At 43.6% G+C, this 26438-nt stretch overlaps 1 protein-coding gene across 1 annotated transcript in view; it reads right to left on the bottom strand.

Annotated features, from left to right (window-relative positions):
• LOC310776080 (uncharacterized protein) overlaps positions 1–26438 on the bottom strand; it is a 76044-nt gene that overhangs the window by 38442 nt on the left and 11164 nt on the right. Inside the window, exons 5-14 of the mRNA XM_083636230.1 lie at positions 17077–17130; positions 15003–15038; positions 12737–12760; positions 11297–11350; positions 11015–11068; positions 7765–7797; positions 6526–6582; positions 4602–4655; positions 3688–3741; positions 3484–3537 (exon numbers count right to left, since the gene is read on the bottom strand). Of these exons, the coding sequence (XP_083492356.1) occupies positions 3484–3537; positions 3688–3741; positions 4602–4655; positions 6526–6582; positions 7765–7797; positions 11015–11068; positions 11297–11350; positions 12737–12760; positions 15003–15038; positions 17077–17130 (474 nt within the window). The remainder of the gene's footprint in view (positions 1–3483; positions 3538–3687; positions 3742–4601; positions 4656–6525; positions 6583–7764; positions 7798–11014; positions 11069–11296; positions 11351–12736; positions 12761–15002; positions 15039–17076; positions 17131–26438) is intronic.

The raw sequence follows: 26438 nt of genomic DNA, 5'->3' as shown, positions 1-26438 counted from the left end.
TTGGTACAGATATGGCTCATTTCCACCACATTTTACTGCCCTGCACAGCTCGTCACCAGTCGGCTCTACTCGTTTCGGCCCGATGGATGTTCTGCTTCGACCGCCGATCATCTGCCCCCGCCCACAGCTGGTCGTCATAGTGACCGCATATCTGTCCTCCGCCTAATAGCCGAAGTAGGCTATAACATAACGTTACAATTAAATCCATCCACAGAACTTAAACTTAAACTGTTTATGAAATACTGGTGCCTCTAAATGACCTACAGTGTACATGGGCAAATGTGACAATCGGCCAGGAGAATGGATATCACTTTGTAGTTAGTCAAACTCACAGGCATGCGCTGCGTGCGGACGGGAGAGGCGCAACAGAGTGAAGCCTGTACCCCGGCGGCCTCTCACCAGGCAAGACCGCGGCTTCACCAAAGACCCGCCTGCGGCCTAGCGGAGCGCTGCGGCTGCACTCAACTACAGGAGCTTCCTGAGCAGCGGACTTTTTTCTCTCTCAGACAATTGAAACCACCGCCACGATTTTATTTCACCAGAGGCGAAGGCAGCAACACAAAAGACTGATGGAAATATACATAACAGAAGAGAAGGTAAGCCCACTAAACTGGTATGCAGCATTGCATTGACAGTCAGTAGATAGACAGAGTAAACACGATTCTGCCTGACCAATCAGTCGTCAACAATGTTTTCACGTCACCGTATGGTACCGCGTTCGCAGCCCTAGAACCCCGACGAGGCAGGTACGAAAAGTAGCACGACTCAACCCCAATACAACCCGGGCTGGGACAGTTTTTACCGGTGGAATGAGACCATTTATCGAGTCGAGCGGAGCGGGACCGCGCTACTACCTGCGGTGGAAATGGGCCAATAGTTTTCGATTGAAATCCTACTTTGGTGCTGATTTTCAGGATCTTATCATATATATTTATATTGTCACGGACACTTGGGTGAGAATAGTCAGCATCTCTCTCGCTTGGATATGATCATGTTTATTTCTATATATTTCTGGTTGTCTGTTCGTTGAATGAGGCTTGATTGTCTATTGTGGGGCGTATGTACTGATGATGTATAAAGTGATGCCTGACCCCTCCCTTCTTGTTGGACTACTTCCGCTTTGAGAATGTCAGCGAATGCCAATTTCCCGAGTGTAACCAAAAACAACAATAATTGCTCGAGTGACATCACCGAGGGGTCACAATGCCTATGACATCATCAGTGCCTATGACATCATCAGTGATGTTATAAGATTGTTTGGGTCCATAATTATGTCACTGATGAGAGGAGTGATGATGTCACAATGTCTATAACATCATACAGAACAACAACAGGCTCGTGAACGCTGGGCTGGCCATGCTAGGTTCCGACCTAGCCTTGTTTCTTCTATACAGTTTTCAGAGTGATTGACAGGTCGCCTGTCCAGTGATTGACAGGTCGCCCAATTACGGACCAAAAGCAGGCGGAGCTGCCGTGCTCTGGCTCCAACAAATGTCAACATGGCAGCGATCCATGTTTATACAGTCTGTGTGATATCAAGACGACCCAACTTCAGCTCAGTTCCTGTCATTTTGGCACGTGCGTTTTGCCCATGGTTCTCCACGGACACGGCCACTTTGGAGGTCTGAGTCTATTGGAGTCAATGGGAAAAGTCAACGTGATCTCAGATTATGACTATTATGATTATTTCGCCCCATATATTCATTGAAGTAAATATTCTGCCCATTCTGCGAAGCCACATATCTTCAGAATATTCTGACACTAAAATGGCATTTTTCAGACAGACAGATCAGGAGAAAGATAAACATTTTCTAACTTGTTTTTTTTTTTACTCGCGAGATTTGGCAACAGGAACTCATGTTAGCAGGGAGCAATTAGCTAAAGCTAAAGCTTAGGTTCGTTGATGTAGTAGCTAAACCTGTCTAGAAAAAAAAACATTTTAATGTAATATCTTAGTTTCAACTGTATTGAGCTAACAACGGGCAGCTTTGTATTTATATGTGTGGTTTGTGGAGTTTGGGAACTCACAATCTTTATTTCAAGTTCGCTCGCTAGGTCAGCACTAACCCTGCGTCACCAGGCAGTCCTCTCACAACACTTCAGGGGAGAGGTCAGGTCACCACGGGACCATTTGGGAGAGTTGCAGCTATCATTTGTTAGAATTGGTGGAGCCTGCGGTGAATCATCTAGAAATATAAGATCTATGATATCACTCACTACTTCTTCTGTGGTGTTTTATGGCAGTTGGCATTCTTTATGTTGCACTACCGCCTCCTTCTGGATTCATCGATCCACTGTTTCCCTACCTCTCTGCTCTATGCTGTCTCTTATATCACTCACTACAGTAAGTCCATGTGTGTATACAATCTGTGTGACATCACACTCAAGTCCATGTGTTTATACAGTCTGTGTGACATCACACCCACTACAGTAGGTCCATGTGTTTACAGGGCCTTCTCTGTTGCCGCACCCACCCTCTGGAACACTCTCCCCAGCCTCATCCGTCAATCTCAGTCCATATCATCCTTCAAACAGGCCCTCAAGACCCACCTCTTCAACCTCGCCTTCTCCTCCTAACCTCACTCCACTCTACCTACTGTCCCCACCTTTCATGAATGTTTCTATATTAAAGTATTTATTTCTGTGTTTTCTGTAAAGCGACTTTGAGTATCTAGAAAAGCGCTATATAAGATAAATGTATTATTATTATTATTATTATTATCACACCCACTACAGTAGGTCCATGTGTTTATACAGTCTATGTGTGACATCACACTCACTACAGTAGGTCCATGTGTTTATACAGTCTATGTGTGACGTCACACTCACTACAGTAGGTCCATGTGTTTATACAGTCTATGTGTGACATCACACTCACTACAGTAGGTCCATGTGTTTATACAGTCTATGTGTGACGTCACACTTACTACAGTAGGTCCATGTGTTTATACAGTCTATGTGTGACATCACACTCACTACAGTAGGTCCATGTGTTTATACAGTCTATGTGTGACGTCACACTCACTACAGTAGGTCCATGTGTTTATACAGTCTATGTGACATCACACTCACTACAGTAAGTCCATGTGTTTATACGGTCTATGTGTGACGTCACACTCACTACAGTAGGTCCATGTGTTTATACAGTCTATGTGTGACGTCACACTCACTACAGTAAGTCCATGTGTTTATACAGTCTATGTGTGACGTCACACTCACTACAGTAGGTCCATGTGTTTATACAGTCTATGTGTGACGTCACACTCACTACAGTAGGTCCATGTGTTTATACAGTCTATGTGACATCACACTCACTACAGTAGGTCCATGTGTTTATACAGTCTATGTGACATCACACTCACTACAGTAGGTCCATGTGTTTATACAGTCTATGTGACATCACACTCACTACAGTAGGTCCATGTGTTTATACAGTCTGTGCATTACACTTCATGTTGTATGTGTGACCTCACGACCTCTTACCCTGTCACCTGAGGAACCCAGAATTCCTGTGATGCCTCTTGGTCCACCTGGGCCCTAAAATTACTCAGCAGATAGAGGGAGAGAGAGAAAGAGAAGTACCCCATGTTAACATGTTTGAAGACGTTGGTTAGGTCAGGCTTGGTTAGGTTAGGGTTGGTTTTGCGTTTGTAACGTTGTGAGAGAGAAGATGGTGAAATATTTTACTGGTAGTCCTTGAGCTCCGACTTCACCCATCGCTCCTTGTTCACTCTCCTCTCCCTGGAAGAGAGAGAGACCAGACATGTCACACTCATCTGGAGCTCCATTCATGTTCTAAACAGTAACCGTTTACTTTATCATCATTATCATCATTATCATTATCAATGAGTACGAATATGATGGAAAATGGAACAAATTAAGTCCATGGCTCCAGCACACAAGAGAGTGTGCTGGATTTTCTTTGCATGTGATGTGTTGTGGTACAGTATGTTATTTACAGTATATAACAGAATGTGATGTGTTGCTGTACAGTATGTTATTTACAGTATATAACAGAATCATGTGATGTGTTGCTGTACAGTATGTTATTTACAGTATATAACAGAATGTGATGTGTTGCTGTACAGTATGTTATTTACAGTATATAACATGTGATGTGTTGCTGTACAGTATGTTATTTACAGTATATAACAGAATCATGTAATGTGTTGCTGTACAGTATGTTATTTACAGTATATAACAGAATCATGTGATGTGTTGCTGTACAGTATGTTATTTACAGTATATAACAGAATCATGTGATGTGTTGCTGTACAGTATGTTATTTACAGTATATAACAGAATCATGTGATGTGTTGCTGTACAGTATGTTATTTACGGTACATAACAGAATGTTATGTGATGTGTTGCTGTAGCCTGGGTAAACCCAGCCTCCATGTGACCTCTATGTGCTATCAGTCACGAAACGTACGTTACAGGCATAGCCTGTGACGTCACGTTGAAGGCTGGGTTTGCCCAGGCTAGTGTTGCTGTACAGTATGTTATTTACGGTACATAACATGTGATGTGTTGCTGTACAGTATGGTATTTATGGTACATAACAATGTTGTGTGATGTAAGGGAGGAAAGAGGGATGTTACCTTGTGTCCTTGTTTTCCAGGCTCTCCAGATTCACCCTTAGCCCCTTTGTGGCCCTACAGGCAGAGACAACAAGTTAAGTTGATTTCTAAAGCATTTTTAACTAGAAGTGCACACAGAGAGCGCAGACCTCCGCCACGGCTCAAACTCCTGTCTGCTATGATATGCACATTTTCTGAGATGGATTCGATTGGAACCCTAACCCTGACACACCCACATCCTGCTAGCCACTCCCCCTACCCACCCCTCGAACACCGACTCTCTATGGCCTTCCTATCCCTAGCTACGAACCTTCTCCCTAGCCCTGCCCCCTTTCCTGACCAGGACCCCTCCCACCACCCGCATCCTGCTAGCCACTCCCCCTACCTAGTGTCCTTTAATAAGAGAGTGGCATCAGCGGAGGACCAAAATTCGAGACTCATTAGCCAATGAACAGCCAGGAATGGGTCTCGCGCTACTTTTGCATGCTAAAATAAAGCTGATAAATGTACAATTTGATTCAATGGATGCAAACCCCTTTCAAAGTACAACACAAACTGTCTATTTTGCTGCAACTCGACAGTGCTGCTTTTTTTACTCAAGAGTTCCACTTTCTACTTCCTGGAAAAAAAACTGGTCCATTGGAGTGAATGGAGATGTCGGAACTCTTCTATTATATGGCTCTGCCCCTACCCACCCCTCGAACACCGACTCTCTATGGCCTTCCTATCCCTAGCTACGAACCTTCTCCCTAGCCCTGCCCCCTTTCCTGACCAGGACCCCTCCCACCACCCGCATCCTGCTAGCCACTCCCCCTACACAGCCGTCAAACCCGGACTCTCTATGACCTTCCTATCCCTACTTATGGCCCCTTTTCCCTAGCCCCGCCCCCTTCCCTCATCAAACACATCCCTCTAGTCCCTCCTCCTACCCACCCCTCGAATCCCTGGGTCTCTACGACCTTCCTATCCCTAGATACATTCCTTCTCCCTAGCCCCGCCCCTCCCACCACCCATATACACCTAGCCACTCCCCCTACCCAGCCCTCCAAACCTGACTATCTACGACCTTCCTATCCCTCCTTAGCTATGACCGTTTCCCCTATCCCTACCCCCCTCCCCTCACCACACACATCCCCCTAGCTACTCTGTCTAACCCACCCCTCGAATCCCTGGGGGCCAGATGCGGCCCGCGACAGGGTGCAGAGTGGCCCCCCGACCATTTTCTAATAATTTCAAGTTAGTTTTCAGCTAAATTGTCAAATACCGTCGTCTGCTCGCTAACCAGGCACTGATGTATGTACTTAACCTAACTAACTTAACCTAACTAACTCTCCGGTGTGCACAAGATTGTCAGACTAAACTCCGGCTGACACCCCAAAAACCTACAATCCGCTCCAGAAAACTTTATATCGTTTGTTTATTAACTGGCCCCTGGCCTCCTATCATTTCACGAAAGTGGCCCCTGGGCAAAGCAAGTTGAGTATCCCTGCTCTACAGCCTTCATATCCCTAGTTACGACCACTTCCCCCAAGCCCCACCCATTTCTTGACCCCCCCGCCCACACCACCCACATCCCTCTATCCACTCCTCCTACCAACCCCTCGAATCCTGACTCTCTACGCCCCTCCTATCCCTAGCTACAGTCCCTTTTCCCTAGCCCCGCCCCCTCCTATTAACCCGACCCGGATCGGATCAGCTCCAAAATTGTATTGGTTCCTCCTTGGCCCATGTTACACCCTTCCACCAGGTTTCATGAAAATCGGCCCAGTTTTGCCGTAACCCTGCTAACAAACAAACAAACAAACAAACAGCCCGAAAACATCACCTCCTGGGCAGCGGTTCATAACAAAGTATGTTACCAAGCAACAAAGACATACCGAATACACAATCCTAATAGTGGAACAGTTGTTGGAGCACAAAAGGAGCAAACATGGTTCTTACTCACTTTCATCCCGGGGAGGCCAGAGTATCCGGTCAGACCTGAAGGACAGGCATTGGGACACTGGAAAACACAACAGCCTATTTGAGGTCATGGGAGTGCCCTGCCACCAGGAGGCGCCACTCACACCCAAAGATTACATTTTGTCATGGTTCTGAAACGATCTGAGAGGAAATATTCCCAAATTCCATTACAGTTTTAACATGATCGCTTGTTTCTCCGTTTTATATCTAGATTGTTGTTGTTGTTTTTAGCTTACATAGTGGTTTGGTTACACATGTACACGTGCATGACGAACTGATGATGTCACTCATAGGGTAAGAAAATATCTGATACTTGTGAATATTCTGTTCAGGGAATATAATCTGCTAATCTGATGAACAAACATGGTTGGTAAATCTTGTTCATATTAGGCTATTTATTCGTGTGCATGGGCTTCTACGGTTGCAGGGCGGGGTATGAGGAAGTGAATGTTTACTTTTCATTATGAAAGAGAATAAAATAAAATAAATAAAAAAAGGGAAGAAAATCTTTGGGTTAAGTTCATAAACTCTTGTTTGGCTTCAGAATTGCACCAACATTATCAAAGTCTAAAGAGCAATATGTTGAATCAACGTGTTATTAACAAAACCTAAGACTGTAGAAAGTGTTCCAAATGGACTCAAGATGCGTTCCAACTGCGCTATTTAATTCCTATAAAACAAACGAAAAATAATAATTTGCTTTGCTAACTCTGTGGTAGCAGCGAGGGAGCTAGGTAGCCATGTTCCTTGCTCTCTCCTGTCTTATATCTTTAGTTATATTATATATTACAGTACTTTGACATTAGTGCATTGGTAACCATTGGAGGACATTATTCCTTTGTTCTTCGTCCCTAACTGAATCACTGTGGCACATGGTCATAGCAGAAAGAAAGAAAGAAAGAAAGAAAGAAAGAAACAAACAAACAAACAAACAAACAGAAACAAAGGAAAGGCCCTCTGTAGCATTTTAGACTCTGTCCTGGTATTTCATTGTTTTTCACACTCGTGAATAACCTCCATTCTTGCAGAGTTGTTTAAAATCTAGGTTAAGTGTAGTTGCGTTGATGTTTTTGCAGCTTACTAGTTTCCTGGCATTCCAGTTTCTAAGTGAGGTAGAGAATATAATAAATTGCTTGAAAGGGCTTAATTGGTTTTGGTGCTGATAACTGTAAATGAATCTCAAAGAAAATAGTGACAGACCAAGCTTTTGGATCAAACTTACCAGGTCCTCGCCTTCATAAACGCCTGGAGGGCCCTATAGGGAGAGAAATGCTTCAGCTTAAAATAAATTCTGTAAATAAACTCCAGCTGATATATGTACTGCATACAGCAGGTTGCCACTCACTCTCATGTTATGCATATGAGATATTTCATCACCATAGAACATCAAGGGTTAACCCTAAACCAACACCAAAGATTTTTAGGGGCACTGCTAGTGTGGGGTCTGTAACAAGATGTGTGTCGTCTCCCCCTGCGCCATCCCAATGCATCTATGCATCTAACCTACCTAGACAAGTATCAAACATGAGGTGTGATATTTACCTAGAAAAGTATCAAACATGAGGTGTGATATTTACCTAGAAAAGTATCAAACATGAGGTGTGATATTTACCTAGACAAGTATCAAACATGAGGTGTGATATTTACCTAGAAAAGTATCAAACATGAGGTGTGATATTTACCTAGAAAAGTATCAAACATGAGGTGTGATATTTACCTAGACCAGTATCAAACGTGTGATATTTACCTAGACCCGTATCAAACATGAGGTGTGATATTTACCTAGACCAGTATCAAACGTGTGATATTTACCTAGACCAGGATCAAACATAAGGTGTGATATTTACCTAGACAAGTATCAAACATGAGGTGTGATATTTACCTAGAAAAGTATCAAACATGAGGTGTGATATTTACCTAGAAAAGTATCAAACATGAGGTGTGATATTTACCTAGAAAAGTATCAAACATGAGGTGTGATATTTACCTAGACCAGTATCAAACGTGTGATATTTACCTAGACCCGTATCAAACATGAGGTGTGATATTTACCTAGACCAGTATCAAACGTGTGATATTTACCTAGACCAGGATCAAACATAAGGTGTGATATTTACCTAGACAAGTATCAAACATGAGGTGTGATATTTACCTAGAAAAGTATCAAACATGAGGTGTGATATTTACCTAGAAAAGTATCAAACATGAGGTGTGATATTTACCTAGACCAGTATCAAACGTGTGATATTTACCTAGACCCGTATCAAACATGAGGTGTGATATTTACCTAGACCAGTATCAAACGTGTGATATTTACCTAGACCCGTATCAAACATGAGGTGTGATATTTACCTAGACCAGTATCAAACGTGTGATATTTACCTAGACCCGTATCAAACATGAGGTGTGATATTTACCTAGACCAGTATCAAACGTGTGATATTTACCTAGACCAGGATCAAACATAAGGTGTGATATTTACCTAGACAAGTATCAAACATGAGGTGTGATATTTACCTAGAAAAGTATCAAACATGAGGTGTGATATTTACCTAGAAAAGTATCAAACATGAGGTGTGATATTTACCTAGACCCGTATCAAACATGAGGTGTGATATTTACCTAGAAAAGTATCAAACATGAGGTGTGATATTTACCTAGAAAAGTATCAAACATGAGGTGTGATATTTACCTAGACCAGTATCAAACGTGTGATATTTACCTAGACCAGGATCAAACATAAGGTGTGATATTTACCTAGACAAGTATCAAACATGAGGTGTGATATTTACCTAGAAAAGTATCAAACATGAGGTGTGATATTTACCTAGAAAAGTATCAAACATGAGGTGTGATATTTACCTAGACCAGTATCAAACGTGTGATATTTACCTAGACCCGTATCAAACATGAGGTGTGATATTTACCTAGACCAGTATCAAACGTGTGATATTTACCTAGACCCGTATCAAACATGAGGTGTGATATTTACCTAGACCAGTATCAAACGTGTGATATTTACCTAGACCCGTATCAAACATGAGGTGTGATATTTACCTAGACCAGTATCAAACGTGTGATATTTACCTAGACCAGGATCAAACATAAGGTGTGATATTTACCTAGACAAGTATCAAACATGAGGTGTGATATTTACCTAGAAAAGTATCAAACATGAGGTGTGATATTTACCTAGAAAAGTATCAAACATGAGGTGTGATATTTACCTAGACCCGTATCAAACATGAGGTGTGATATTTACCTAGAAAAGTATCAAACATGAGGTGTGATATTTACCTAGAAAAGTATCAAACATGAGGTGTGATATTTACCTAGACCAGTATCAAACGTGTGATATTTACCTAGACCCGTATCAAACATTAGGTGTGATATTTACCTAGACCAGTATCAAACGTGTGATATTTACCTAGACCCGTATCAAACATGAGGTGTGATATTTACCTAGACCAGTATCAAACGTGTGATATTTACCTAGACCAGGATCAAACATAAGGTGTGATATTTACCTAGACAAGTATCAAACATAAGGTGTGATATTTACCTAGAAAAGTATCAAACATGAGGTGTGATATTTACCTAGAAAAGTATCAAACATGAGGTGTGATATTTACCTAGACCAGTATCAAACGTGTGATATTTACCTAGACCCGTATCAAACATGAGGTGTGATATTTACCTAGAGCAGTATCAAACGTGTGATATTTACCTAGACCAGGATCAAACATAAGGTGTGATATTTACCTAGACCCGTATCAAACATGAGGTGTGATATTTACCTAGACCCGTATCAAACATGAGGTGTGATATTTACCTAGAGCAGTATCAAACGTGTGATATTTACCTAGACCCGTATCAAACATGAAGTGTGATATTTACCTAGACCAGTATCAAACGTGTGATATTTACCTAGACCCGTATCAAACATGAGGTGTGATATTTACCTAGACCAGTATCAAACGTGTGATATTTACCTAGACCAGGATCAAACATAAGGTGTGATATTTACCTAGACAAGTATCAAACATGAGGTGTGATATTTACCTAGAAAAGTATCAAACATGAGGTGTGATATTTACCTAGAAAAGTATCAAACATGAGGTGTGATATTTACCTAGAAAAGTATCAAACATGAGGTGTGATATTTACCTAGACCAGTATCAAACGTGTGATATTTACCTAGACCAGGATCAAACATAAGGTGTGATATTTACCTAGACCCGTATCAAACATAAGGTGTGATATTTACCTAGACCAGGATCAAACATAAGGTGTGATATTTACCTAGACCCGTATCAAACATAAGGTGTGATATTTACCTAGACCAGTATCAAACGTGTGATATTTACCTAGACCAGGATCAAACATAAGGTGTGATATTTACCTAGACCTGTATCAAACTTAAGGTGTGATATTTATCTAGACCAGTATCAAACTTAAGGTGTGATATTTACCCGCTGTCCGGCAGGACCAGGAAGGCCCACTGACCCTCTCCTGCCTCTCGCTCCCTGAAGCAGAGAACAGGATTTAGCATGACAGGAAAACACATCACAGTGCAGTGTAGCTAGCATCATAAATCATTCATAAATGCACCTTTTGTAAAAAAATAAATAAAAAAAAATCATGAAGTTCTGAACATACTTAGTCATGATAATTTAACTAAAATCAACTCAATTCCCAAGAAAACCAAGGAAGCGTGGCAGAATTTACATGAACTGAATATGATTATTACTCACAGGTGGTCCAACTTTGCCCAGCTCACCTGGTAGCCCGTCTGTTCCAGGGAGACCCTGTGAACAGCAACACATCCTGACCTGTTAACACGCTGGTGCCGTGAATGCCTCAACTGTTTATGGTTATATAGTGTATATTATATGTATAACATATGTATATGTTATATAGTGTATATTATATGTATAACATATGTATATGTTATATATGTATATTAGCATCTGAATACTTATTCATGTGAATATGATCCACATTTCACAATTGCAACAATTGTAACTTAACCCATCCATCCATACTATGGAAGGAAAATTAGCTTACAGCTATATCTGCTGCAATATATTTATTGAGCATTGTCGCTGTCCAATAAACGAAAAAATACATGTTAGTAATCCATACTCCTCCCAAATATATCTACATGTCTAATAGCATGTTTAAATTGAACCCAGCCGACATTTAGAGAACACCACTATTTACATTGTATTGTATTCCTCTGATGTATTAATTCTTCTACTTAATAATTGCTCTTCTTAAAACAACCCTTCAGCCGGAGGCGGAACTCGCCATCTTCGGCTGCTCGGAGTCCTCTCTGAAGTTCCCCACAGCTGTGCAACAGTCTTCTTTGACACAGGGGACACTTGTAGCAAAAAAAAAACATATTTTGAAGGAATGGAAGTCCTCCTCTTCACCTTCACCTTCTTTCCAACTGTGGTTGACCGACATGACCTCTGGAGAGACTTAGGTTCCCGAGGACCAATTCACTTGGAGTCCACAACCCAAAATAATCAGTTTACTCTTATCCACCTTATTTTTGAATGCCCCACTGTAAAAAAGAATCATGGGTACAAGGTCCGGTTTAACGTGACTCACTGTTGCCGCTTGCCATTTCCTTTGTTATACTCTGGCTGCAGACCCGAATTATAAACCGGAAGCTGGAGTCCGTTATAAAAGTTATAAATATAGTCACGTTATAAACAACTAACCAACGCTGGAGGTCCGTATGGAAACTCGAAATGTGTGTTACTCGAAATGGTTAAAAGTTAAATCAATTTGGTGGCGTTTTACTGCCATGTAACATAGCTAGCTAGCCGCTAACATTAGCCACAGTTAGTAGCCGACTGCCCACAATGCATTACGTTATCCCAGCACCCGAACGACACGGCTGTAGAGCAGAATGGCTCTGCTGTAAAAGGGTAAAATCCTCATAGACGTTTTTTTTGTCGGGGGCTGGGGGGTTATCTAAATTGGTTACACCGGAAATAGAACCCATAGTTAACGTAAGGCAAAATGGCCGCCAAAAATAAGGTGGATAGAAACCACAAACCAGAAAAAGAAAATCACATTTGAGAAGCTAAAACCAAAAAGAAATTGTTGCCGATTAATTTTCTGTCAATCGACTAATATCGATTGACTAATCATTGCAGCTCTATAGTAGGGCAAGTACTCACGTCGAGGCCGTCAGGTCCCACACCCTGTGAAGACAGACAGGAGGGAGGTCAGGGAGAATGCTTGGATGTGTCAGGACCAGTGTTGGGCAAGTTACTTTCAAAATGTAATATACTACATATTACTAGTTACTTTCATTTGAAAGTAATACGTTACTTTAGATTTAAAATACATGCTACAGCATGCGCTGGGACGCGTCATCAGTGATGTTAACTGGGGTCGTGGGGTGTTTCGGGTCTGTCAACATCATACACCCTCGCCCAGTAGACCCAGCCGAGGCCGATTAAGACCCCGACCCGCGTCCCAGAAGCAGCCGCTCACGGATCAGCCTTCCTACTCTGTCTGCAACGTTGCCCGCGGAAGGGTTGATCCAGGGTTGATCACGCCTAATCCGCTGCAATAGAGTTAGTGCTACGCCGCAGTATTTGTAAAACCCTTCGGTGCATGGAGGGTCTAAGGCCCTGTGTGGGTGACTCCAGGCTGGGCTCCTCCTTCGTCTCACCAGACCCTCCCGGGGAATACAATATTGCTGTCTGTGTAGAGTAACTCGTTACTTTACAATATTGCTGTCTGTGTAGAGTAACTCGTTACTTTACAATATTACTGTCTGTGTAGAGTAACTCGTTACTTATTACACTACTTTTGCATTACTTTTACCAAAATAACTGCCGTAGCGGAATGACATCGCCGCCCTGGAACCATCCCAAAAAACAATTTCAACCATCTTGAAGTCAGTGTTAACCGTCCAAAATTCAAAATGTTATCTTTTTCCTTTGTTATTCTCATCTATAGTGGTTATTTGCATAAAAAAAACTAAAATTGATTAGGAAATGATTATATCTTTATTTAAATACCGGTATGTGCCTTTGATAAAAGAAAATGTAACTCAATTTGTAACTTGTGTTACTTGACAAAGTAACTGGTATAATAGTACTGAAATCCTATTGTAATAAGTTATATCACTGAGTTACTGCAAAAAGTAATATATTACATGTAATATATTACTTTTGTAATGAGTTACCCCCAACACTGGTCAGGATAGGTTTATCATTTGATCATTCTCAGTATCAGTGGAAATGTTATTAATAATGACGATTGTTTCAAGATGAATTTCAATCAATAGAACACAGACATTACATTACGTCATTTGGTAGACGCTTTCATCCAAAGCTATGCAACACAGTCTATGACAGCTACAACTTTTTGAAGGAATAGAGTAGCACTTGTAGAAGCAGTTAGAGATTTCTTTTATTATTTCTTTTTAGTTAGTTCAAGGAGGTCCCAGGTGGAGCCTGAAAAGGTGTGTTTTTAGTCTTTGCCGAAAGATGGGCAGCGATTTGGTCGTCCTGACCGAAGGGGGGAGCTCGTTCCACCATTGTGGTGCCAGGGACGAGAAGAGTCGCGTTCGGGACGAGCGACAGACGTCTTATTGCTTGAGACAGAATGAAATCAGACTGACAGAGCTGTGCCTGGACGATTAGCACTAAAGGACTTCACACAATTATTCATATGACTCATACAGCACATCTGTACTTTTTTGCTAAATGTACCAAGACTGGCATTTTTTTTTGTTTTTTTTTACCAAAATCATTCTCTACAATTCATGGCAGTTCTTAAGTGAGCCATTAATATTTAATACAAAGAAGTACAATTTCCGTTATTGTGAAAATGTAACATGCATCTTCATACCTAAGCTGTGAATTTCCACACAACTCCCACAATTCTGCACACTTGTTCCTGATATAGACCAATATTTCTCCGAAGGGGAAACTAATTTAAAGAAGACATTAGAGGTTGTGTGTAGAGCGGTGATACTCAACTTGCGGCCCGGGGGGCCAGATGCGGCCAGTGATAAGGTGCAGAGTGGCCCCTTGACCATTTTCTAATTCACAATGAAAACTAACATTAAAGTTTGACTGAGGTCCTGCTAATTGACAAATATCGCCACCTGCTCACCGCCCAGGAACTTATATGTACATAACTAACTTATCTTAACTGAACTAACTATCCTGTGTGCGCAACATTGTCAGACCAAACTCTGGGTGACACCCCAAAAACCTACAATCAGCTACAGCAACATTAATACGAATGTCTACCGGCCCCTGGCCTCCTGTCATTTTGCAAAAGTGGCAAAGCAAGTTGAGTATCACTGTGTAGAGGGTTGTGCCTGGCAGTCGCTCTGAGAGGGTTAGAGGTTCAATTCCCACTGCGGTCACTCCTGCTGAAGATATAGATATTATTTTGAATCAGGATATCTCTGTCACTTACCAGCTCGCCTGGAGGTCCGTGTGCTCCAGGTTCACCCTGAAAACCAGCAAGAAAACATGTGGTGATCTCATTGCAGCGCGTCAATTCAAATCTTTACTGTCCTGGAAGGGAAGTTCGGTTTGCAGGTTTTGAATTGACAAGAATCACCATAATCTATAGAAACAAGTGCAAATCGACTATTCTGATTTGTGTGTGTGTGTGTGTGTGTGTGTGTGTGTGTGCGTGTGTGTGTGTGTGTTGTATATTGGACTGCACTTTCGATTTTTTCGTGATTTTGTCTTTCTGTATTTTTTTGTCTTTTGTCTACTGATGTGATCGCTACACTGCATTATGGTACTTACACTTAGTCAAATTCCTCATATATCTAATATGATTACCTACTGTAGCAATACAAGTGATTCTGATTCTACATACAGTGGGGATAAACAGGCAGTGGATATAGAGAGGCAAAGTGAACGTCACTTCCTGCTTCAGCACTGTACCAGAGATTATCCTCCGCCATTTATTTTCCCATAGACATTTCGTAAAATGCTTATAGACGGTTTTAACTTGACAACAAAAACATTCTAAATTGAACCCCCGCTCACTTCCTGTTGCAGTGTTTGCTATGGACATAAAAGAAAAAAAAACATTCAAGTGCAGGACTGACCATTCCGTGAAAACCGTCTATAAAAATAGTTTTACCTGGTCAAACCAAACGGTTCAGCTATAGTTAGAATCAGGAGAGACCCTAGAGAACATTTCACTCGGGCCAAAACATAAAAAAAACAACACCGGGAAAAATATATTTTTTATATGCGCAATTTCTTTACGTTTTGGTCCGAGCAAAATGTTATGTGGTCTTTCCGGTTTCTGATTATATCTGGACCGTTTGGTTTGACAAAGTAAAACTATTTTTATAAGCATTTTACGAAATGGGAAAATAGATGGCGGATGAACATCTCTGGCATGGTGCTGAAGTAGGAAGCGACGTTCACTTTGGCTCTCTATAAAGTGCATTTAACTTCCCCCCCAGTCCCTCCAGATGTGGCATTAAGACCCGGAGCTCTGCAGACAGGACCGAGGTAGAGAATTAGCCCTGACATTTCAGCAGGATGACACGCTGGTGGCACGGTGGCTCAGTGGTTAGCACTGTCGCCTCACAGCAAGAAGGTCGCGGGTTCGAATCTCCACCCTGGTCCTTTCTGTGTGGAGTCTGCATGTTCTCCCCGTGTTTGCCTGGGTTGACCCCACAGTCTAAAGACATGCTGTGCTTCTGTAGTATCACAATGTAATCTAGTGAAATGTGTAGTATGTATATGATGACCAAGTTACTTTCAAAATGGAATATACTACATATTACTAGTTACTTTCATTTGAAAGTAATACGTTACTTTACAATATTACTTTCTGTGTAGAGTAACTTGTTACTTATTACACTACTTTTGCATTACTTTTACCAAAACAGCAGCAGCAGCAGAATGACATCGCTGCCCCGGAACCATCCCGAAAAATAATTTCAACCGCCTTGAAGCAGTGTAAACAAACTAAAATTCTAAATGTTATTCTTTTCCTTTGTTATTGTCATCTATAGTGATTATTTGCAAAAAACACACACAGTTTGATTAGGAAATGATTGTATCTTTTTGTGCTTTGATTTAATAAAATGTAACTAAATTTGTAACTTGAGTTACTTGACAAAGTAACTGGCATAATATTACTGAAATCCTACATAAGTAATAAGTTATATTACTGAGTTACTGCTAAAAGTAATATATTACATGTAATATGTTACTTTTGTAATGAGTTACCCCCAACACTGATGATGACGCAACCTATGTGTTGGAGCCAAAAGTATGAGTTTTGATATTGATTTTGTTTTATTGAATTGTGCATTAATATAATGAAATATGGGGAATGGGCATGCTCTTTTGGGCAATGGGCATGCTCATTGCTCTTTTACTATGTTGTGTGTGTAGATAGTTGATGGAGTAGGACTGTGATGATGCTATGTCAAGCCCTCTGAGACATGCTTGTGAGGGGATATAAACATGAGTGGACTGAACGGAACATAATGTGGAGATATCAAACGTACGTTTGGGCCTTTTGGGCCTTCAGAGCCCGGATCTCCAGGAGGTCCGACGGGTCCCTGCAGAGAAGACAGAAACTTTCGTTCAGGCTTACTCATCAAGCTGACATTGACACATAACAAGGAAATACATTAAAAAAAAAATATTTCGATTGTTTCATTCGTATGCACTCATCATGGCTATAATTGCTCTGAACTCACTGATGAGAGGAAACGCGTTCAAATTGTTTACTGGGCCTATAGGAAGTGGCTTAATAGTGTAACTCTGAAGTAGGTGACTGTAAACGCTCGTAGGTTTTGCTTTGTCATTTTTTGAATGATGTAATTGGGTCATTTTCATGGGATCGAGCAACAGTTGCAATCATTAGTCCAAATAAAACACAGCAGCAAACCGAGAAATGAGGAACAACGTATTGTTGCTTTTAAATATGTCATGTGTTTGCTTTGAAACTGACCAATCTGCATGAGTCAACAATCATCAGTGTTTCCAATGAGCAGAAACAAGACAGAAGAGTTTGTCCTTCCGCACAATCTGTGATTTGTTAGGAACAAAAAGCTGCATTTTCTGCGGTAGGACTCATTGTCATTGTACTGCTCAACATCAACATCAACATCAACATCAACATCAAAGACGGAGACCGATGCAGAGATAGGGACTTGGACTTGAGTCGCACTTTAAGGCCTAAACATGGTCGTCCGTCCGCCTCGAATTGGAGCCGTCTCGCCGTCTGGCGGCGCCAGCGAGCCCCACATGCTCGGACGCCACTACGCCCTCCCTCCTCCCACCCTCCCTCCTCCTGTGGAAGCTCCGTGTGAAAATGGCGGAGATTGTGTGCAGGGCAGTCTGAATGAAATTGAATGTAACGTTCCCAATTCTATGTATTCAATTCTAAAAAACGACCCTCAACATTTGGGAAGGCTAAGCCACACAACTAGTTCGTTATAATCTAACGTCATGCTTTGAAAGGCGACTTTACGACGATGAGCCAGGGCAACGGCCAGTCACAACTCTCCTGCAGCTGACGTCACGCACGTATCGTCGCCGTGAAGTCACATTTTCGAGCAGCCCCCGTCAGCCCCTCCCCGTAGGACGGCGCTCCACCCGCCGTCCTACGGGGAGGGCGGGGCGAGGCTCTGAGGGACGACCATGTTTAGGCCTTAAGTCAAAGACTTGTGACTTGACTTGGACTTGAAAAAGAAAAGGAAATCCGCACACTGTTTTTTCAGCTCCCACGGTGAGTTTTTTAATTACAAAAAAGCAACGTTTCGACCCTCACGCGTCTTCATCAGGCAATACTATACGCGTATTTTTCCAGCACCTGTTGAAATAATCTCGGATGTGCGTGCACTCTACTCTTCTATTTGACTTGGACTTGAGACTTGTGAACAAGCTTTATTTTTGTGTGTATTACCATTAAGGAAAGGTCTACTAATGATAATTTCAACTAATCAATGCAGATGCTGTCTGCTAATAGATAAAGGAGTGAGGAGAATACAGTCAATGCTTTGAATTCCTTCATTTGAGCTATGCAGTGTTCCCTAAGCAGGCCGGATGGCATGCAGCAGACGATAGAACGCTCATCCGTAAGAGACTTGAGACTTGACTTGGACTTGTGACCAAAGACTTGAGACTTGACTTGGACTCTAGCTCAAAGCTCCAGCATCTCTGGACTGATCCATAGTCCCCCGTTTGGTGGAACAATTCATTTGACAAATGTATATCTTCTCCAAACGCACTCCTTATAGCAGCGGTTCCCAATCTTTTACAACTCATGGCCCACTTGAAAATGTTAAAAATGTACAGAGGCCAAATAATGCCTTCTCAGAGCTGTCCATCAGCACAACACAGAAACCAGAAAGTAAAACTGAGGGACTGACTGCAATAGGCTAATTAACGAATAATTGATTACAAATGTATGTGTGTGTGTGTGCAGTGTTTCCCATACATAAAGGAATTTGTGGCGGGCCGCCACAAAAGGATTTTGACCGCCACAAAAAGATGTTGACCAATTTTTTTTTTTTTTTTTTTACAGTGCACCTGAACGCAACATGCAAGATACCTGCTGAATAAGTGTGTGTGTGTGTGTGTGTGTGTGTGTGCGTGTGTGTGTGTGTGTATTTATTTATTTATTTATTTATTATCACCATACCAAGTTAGTCTCCGATTCATTGTCTATGGAGTCAAGTCCAGCATAATCTCGCTGGCCAGCCTCCCCTCCCTTCCGTGAGAGGAGTCTGGCTGCACGGAAAGTAACAGGCTGCTGGCGTAAGCCCCTCCCCTGCTCTACAGCTGCTCTCCCATTGGAGCGACTGTTTCAGTCGCTGCCGGATGTCCGCTCCCGGCTTATTACAAACTCTGTCATTGGCTCCGACCATGTCAATCAGAGCGGCTTCCGCTCCCTCCTCCCTGTGTGTCGCTGTAAACAGTGCCCTCCCGCCTCAGTGAAAACAACAACGCTAACTAGCTAGCATGCTAACGGCAGAAACCTACACGCTAGCTCGTTGCTACACGCTGAAAGCGGCAAGTTGGATTGTTGGAAACTATTTTCCAAGGGCACTGCCGCTAAGCGCCGCCCATCGCAATCCCACGCGCCACCAGACTCCTCTCAGGGAAGGAAGGGGAGGCTGGCCAGCGAGACAAAGTCCAGCATGACATCATTCTAACAGCATGAATTAATCCAACGTGTGCATTTATCGTTCAAGTTGACTTGAAATCAACGCAAATAATCCTGACATGGTTATGGGCAGATATACAAGCCTGCATGCAATTTCTCTGCAGCTCTGATCCCAACACATGTGCTCTCGCGCACGCGCGCGCGCACACACACACACACACGCACACACACACACACACACACAGAGTCTAGGTCCCATTATCGGCTCTTAAGATCTGATACCGATGTCCGTTATTGAGCTGAGAAATCAATGTCAGCGAACATCTGCCCATAAGCTCTTTGAGAGTTGCATGGAAGATGTGTGAATCTTGAAAACAGCAACAGCCACAACAACAACAACAGCAACAGCAACAACAACAAGCAATCTGGCAACCAGCAACCAAACACCTGATGGTGCCGGACAGCAGAGCTCCATGCCAGTGCAATGTCATGTGACATTTCTTTAGGCAGAAATCATATCAATCAAATTGGATCAATAGCCTAACTAAAGCACGGCTAAAATGTCGCTCTCTCATGTTACTCCCCTCTTCCGTGACCTTCACTGGCTTCTAGGGGTGTCACGGTACACTCATTTCACGATACGATACGATACACGACATTGGGTTCACGATAACGATACGACGCGATATTTGAACAATATTCTTTTTAACAAAAGTAAATCATTTTGATGTATTTATTCATCATTTATTTAACCATGCGAGTCCCGTTGAAATCGAAACCTCTTTTCAAGGGAGCCCTGGGAAAATACTGGAGAAATTACCAGTCTTTCATTTGAAATACACAAAATACAAAACAAATGCTGTTTTTGGAAATTGTTATTATAATAAGTTGCATGGTGAAAGAAAAATAAAGTGTACAATCTATTTCTTAAATAACTCATGCTCAATGGTCCCTAAACTTATGTAATCTTATGTACCCCTTGAGCTGTTTTGCCATGCCAGTAGTAGTCTACCCCCTCACTCATGCGTGTTGATTCTGCTAAATTTGTTCTATTATTAATAATAAATAATATTATTATTATTATTATTTTTTTACGATATAATTTTTTTCTGACGATACGCATATCGTGACGTTTCGATATCGCGATATATCGTGCGACGAAATATCGTGACACCCCTACTGGCTTCCCATCTTGGCTCGCATCAAATTCAAGACACTGGTACTGGCCTACAGTCCACATGACAGCTCCTCCGTATCTGCAATCTATGGTCAGGTTCCAAACCTCTCATCGCTCCCTCCGCTCCTCCACCGCTACGTGGGCTCAAAAGTTGCTCGTCCCGATCGCGACTCTTCTCGTTCCAGGCGCCACAATGGTGGAATGAGCTGCCTGCCCCCTTCGGTCAGAACGGCCGAATCGCTGCCAATCTTTCGGCGGGGACTTAAAAACCTTTTCAGGCTACACCTGGGCCCTTCTTCCCCACTTATTCCTTCTCTAACTACGTCCAACGTCCTACATGGTGCTCCTCTAGTCTATCAAAATCTCTTAGCTGTCAGTGATTGCGTTGCATAGTTGTTTTATGTAGGCCTACTGTTGACAAAATGTGATATTCATATTGTAAGTGGCTTTGGACAAAAGCGTCTGCTAAATGAGGTAATGTAATGTAAATGAGAGTGACTGACATGTCTATTAAACTCTCTGATTGTGTTCGTCATCCACCGAGACTCATTACAATGTCATATCAGAGACAGTTGAGACGTGGCAGCAGCTGTAGCTCCTCCCCTCTCCTCCCACCTGCCATAATGACTCTCTCTTCACTGTCTGTAGCTCCTCCCCTCTCCTCCCACCTGCCATAATGAGTCTCTCTTCACTGTAGCTCCTCCCCTCTCCTCCCACCTGCCATAATGACTCTCTCTTCACTGTCTGTAGCTCCTCCCCTCCCCTCTCACGTGCCATAATGACTCTCTCTTCACTGTCTGTAGCTCCTCCCCTCTCCTCCCACCTGCCATAATGACTCTCTCTTCACTGTCTGTAGCTCCTCCCCTCTCCTCCCACCTGCCATAATGACTCTCTCTTCACTGTCTGTAGCTCCTCCCCTCTCCTCCCACCTGCCATAATGACTCTCTCTTCACTGTCTGTAGCTCCTCCCCTCTCCTCCCACCTGCCATAATGAGTCTCTCTTCACTGTCTGTAGCTCCTCCCCTCTCCTCCCACCTGCCATAATGAGTCTCTCTTCACTGTAGCTCCTCCCCTCTCCTCCCACCTGCCATAATGACTCTCTCTTCACTGTAGCTCCTCCCCTCTCCTCCCACCTGCCATAATGACTCTCTCTTCACTGTCTGTAGCTCCTCCCCTCTCCTCCCACCTGCCATAATGACTCTCTCTTCACTGTCTGTAGCTCCTCCCCTCTCCTCCCACCTGCCATAATGAGTCTCTCTTCACTGTAGCTCCTCCCCTCTCCTCCCACCTGCCATAATGACTCTCTCTTCACTGTAGCTCCTCCCCTCTCCTCCCACCTGCCATAATGACTCTCTCTTCACTGTCTGTAGCTCCTCCCCTCTCCTCCCACCTGCCATAATGACTCTCTCTTCACTGTCTGTAGCTCCTCCCCTCTCCTCCCACCTGCCATAATGACTCTCTCTTCACTGTCTGTAGCTCCTCCCCTCTCCTCCCACCTGCCATAATGACTCTCTCTTCACTGTCTGTAGCTCCTCCCCTCTCCTCCCACCTGCCATAATGACTCTCTCTTCACTGTCTGTAGCTCCTCCCCTCTCCTCCCACCTGCCATAATGACTCTCTCTTCACTGTCTGTAGCTCCTCCTCTCTCCTCCCACCTGCCATAATGACTCTCTCTTCACTGTCTGTAGCTCCTCCCCTCTCCTCCCACCTGCCATAATGACTCTCTCTTCACTGTCTGTAGCTCCTCCCCTCTCCTCCCACCTGCCATCATGACTCTCTCTTCACTGTAGCTCCTCCCCTCTCCTCCCACCTGCCATAATGACTCTCTCTTCAGCTGTAGCTCCTCCCCTCTCCTCCCACCTGCCATACTGACTCTCTCTTCACTGTAGCTCCTCCCCTCTCCTCCCACCTGCCATAATGAGTCTCTCTTCACTGTAGCTCCTCCCCTCTCCTCCCACCTGCCATAATGACTCTCTCTTCACTGTCTGTAGCTCCTCCCCTCTCCTCCCACCTGCCATAATGACTCTCTCTTCACTATCTGTAGCTCCTCCCCTCTCTTCCCACCTGCCATAATGACTCTCTCTTCACTGTCTGTAGCTCCTCCCCTCTCCTCCCACCTGCCATAATGACTCTCTCTTCACTGTCTGTAGCTCCTCCCCTCTCCTCCCACCTGCCATAATGACTCTCTCTTCACTGTCTGTAGCTCGTCCCCTCTCCTCCCACCTGCCATAATGACTCTCTCTTCACTGTAGCTCCTCCCCTCTCCTCCCACCTGCCATAATGACTCTCTCTTCACTGTCTGTAGCTCCTCCCCTCTCCTCCCACCTGCCATAATGACTCTCTCTTCACTGTAGCTCCTCCCCTCTCCTCCCACCTGCCATAATGACTCTCTCTTCACTGTCTGTAGCTCCTCCCCTCTCCTCCCACCTGCCATAATGACTCTCTCTTCACTGTAGCTCCTCCCCTCTCCTCCCACCTGCCATAATGAGTCTCTCTTCACTGTAGCTCCTCCCCTTTCCTCCCACCTGCCATAATGAGTCTCTCTTCACTGTCTGTAGCTCCTCCCCTCTCCTCCCACCTGCCATAATGAGTCTCTCTTCACTGTCTGTAGCTCCTCCCCTCTCCTCCCACCTGCCATAATGACTCTCTCTTCACTATCTGTAGCTCCTCCCCTCTCCTCCCACCTGCCATAATGAGTCTCTCTTCACTGTCTGTAGCTCCTCCCCTCTCCTCCCACCTGCCATAATGACTCTCTCTTCAGCTGTAGCTCCTCCCCTCTCCTCCCACCTGCCATCATGACTCTCTCTTCACTGTAGCTCCTCCCCTCTCCTCCCACCTGCCATCATGACTCTCTCTTCACTGTAGCCCCTCCCCTCTCCTCCCACCTGCCATCATGACTCTCTCTTCACTGTAGCTCCTCCCCTCTCCTCCCACCTGCCATAATGACTCTCTCTTCACTGTAGCTCCTCCCCTCTCCTCCCACCTGCCATAATGAGTCTCTCTTCACTGTAGCTCCTCCCCTCTCCTCCCACCTGCCATAATTAGTCTCTCTTCACTGTAGCTCCTCCCCTCTCCTCCCACCTGCCATCATGACTCTCTCTTCACTGTCTGTAGCTCCTCCCCTCTCCTCCCACCTGCCATCATGACTCTCTCTTCACTGTAGCTCCTCCCCTCTCCTCCCACCTGCCATCATGACTCTCTCTTCACTGTAGCTCCTCCCCTCTCCTCCCACCTGCCATAATGACTCTCTCTTCACTATCTGTAGCTCCTCCCCTCTCCTCCCACCTGCCATAATGACTCTCTCTTCACTGTAGCTCCTCCCCTCTCCTCCCACCTGCCATAATGAGTCTCTCTTCACTGTAGCTCCTCCCCTCTCCTCCCACCTGCCATCATGACTCTCTCTTCACTGTAGCTCCTCCCCTCTCCTCCCACCTGCCATAATGACTCTCTCTTCACTGTAGCTCCTCCCCTCTCCTCCCACCTGCCATAATGACTCTCTCTTCACTGTCTGTAGCTCCTCCCCTCTCCTCCCACCTGCCATAATGACTCTCTCTTCACTATCTGTAGCTCCTCCCCTCTCCTCCCACCTGCCATAATGACTCTCTCTTCACTGTCTGTAGCTCCTCCCCTCTCCTCCCACCTGCCATAATGACTCTCTCTTCACTGTCTGTAGCTCCTCCCCTCTCCTCCCACCTGCCATAATGACTCTCTCTTCACTGTCTGACTAGTCAAAGGAGACGACATTCAGCCGACGACAAGAAGGGATGACTTTAGTCTTAACACGTTCACTGCCAATGGCGAGTTGACTCGTCAAAAAAAATCCAACGGTTGACTGCCAATGAGTTGACTCGTCAATTTTTTTTTTTTTTTTTTTGACGGTGGGGCGTTGATCTAACCCTTTTACATCTCTTATTATAATATGGGAGCCACCGAACGTGTACAATCCATTCCACCGACCCACTGAGTGGCGACAGTGCTCTCCAGACTATTGAAAGCCAAGCAAAGACAGCAGAAACGAACGAGCCTCATTCTCATACTGTAGGCGAAAACGCGTTCACGCTGGTGCACAACGGTGGCGCACAATGGTGGGGGGTTCCAGAAATAGACTCGACTGGGTGCAAAACAAACTTTGAAACACGCAGCATAAATAAGACCAGAATCGCAAAAGCTTCATCAAAGCTAGCCGAAACCCCAAGAAAGAGCGAGCCCATGCAGACTCAGAGCGGCCGCCAGCAGACAGGCAGGCAGCAGCAGCAGCAGCAGCAGCAACTCGCTTGTGACACGCCCGCTGCATGCAGAGCCACGGAGGGAGGAGAAGAACACACACGGAGGGAGGAGTTTGAAGGAGAGGGGAGTTTCCTGCTGTTATGGAGGAAATTACTGTTCAAAACTATTGTTTAGATGTCTGACGTCTTACTGATGCCAAAAATAAATATAAAGTGACTGTTCTATCGAATTTCACAAAAAGCCATTTATCTCAGCATAAATTTTCAGACGCTGAAACCATGCTGTATTCAAATGCTAATGCCTACATAACTACTAACTCTACAAACTAACTATTTTAGACAGAGAAAGCACACATTCTATTAGTTCTTTTGAGATATTTTGTGTTCACAAAATCACAACAGAAAATAATCCTCGGCTGTTGTAAGATGAGCCAGAATCCTCAAAAAAACCCTCTGGCAGAAGCTACCTACAGTAAAAAAAAAATGTCTGGCAGTGAATGTGTTAAAACAAACTCATTAAAGAAAATCCTCCCAGATCCCAGAATACTCAGCAGATCCTCAAGTTACTGTGTGACTGTGTTCTTTCCCTTTGAGTTACTGTGTGACTGTGTTCTTTCCTTTTGTGTTACTGTGTGACTGTGTTCTTTCCTTTTGAGTTACTGTGTGACTGTGTTCTTTCCCTTTGAGTTACTGTGTGACTGTGTTCTTTCCTTTTGAGTTACTGTGTGACTGTGTTCTTTCCTTTTGAGTTACTGTGTGACTGTGTTCTTTCCTTTTGAGTTACTGTGTGACTGTGTTCTTTCCCTTTGAGTTACTGTGTGACTGTGTTCTTTCCTTTTGAGTTACTGTGTGACTGTGTTCTTTCCCTTTGAGTTACTGTGTGACTGTGTTCTTTCCTTTTGAGTTACTGTGTGACTGTGTTCTTTCCTTTTGAGTTACTGTGTGACTGTGTTCTTTCCTTTTGTGTTACTGTGTGACTGTGTTATTTCCTTTTGAGTTACTGTGTGACTGTGTTCTTTCCTTTTGTGTTACTGTGTGACTGTGTTCTTTCCTTTTGTGTTACTGTGTGACTGTGTTCTTTCCTTTTGAGTTACTGTGTGACTGTGTTCTTTCCCTTTGAGTTACTGTGTGACTGTGTTCTTTCCTTTTGTGTTACTGTGTGACTGTGTTCTTTCCCTTTGAGTTACTGTGTGACTGTGTTCTTTCCTTTTGTGTTACTGTGTGACTGTGTTCTTTCCTTTTGTGTTACTGTGTGACTGTGTTCTTTCCTTTTGTGTTACTGTGTGACTGTGTTCTTTCCTTTTGAGTTACTGTGTGACTGTGTTCTTTCCCTTTGAGTTACTGTGTGAC

The sequence above is a fragment of the Poromitra crassiceps genome (assembly GCF_964638095.1).
Source record: "Poromitra crassiceps genome assembly, chromosome: 4".
Classification (NCBI taxonomy): domain Eukaryota; kingdom Metazoa; phylum Chordata; class Actinopteri; order Beryciformes; family Melamphaidae; genus Poromitra; species Poromitra crassiceps.
Note: the sequence above shows the minus strand (reverse complement) of the source record. Positions and strands in the feature narration are given on the sequence as shown.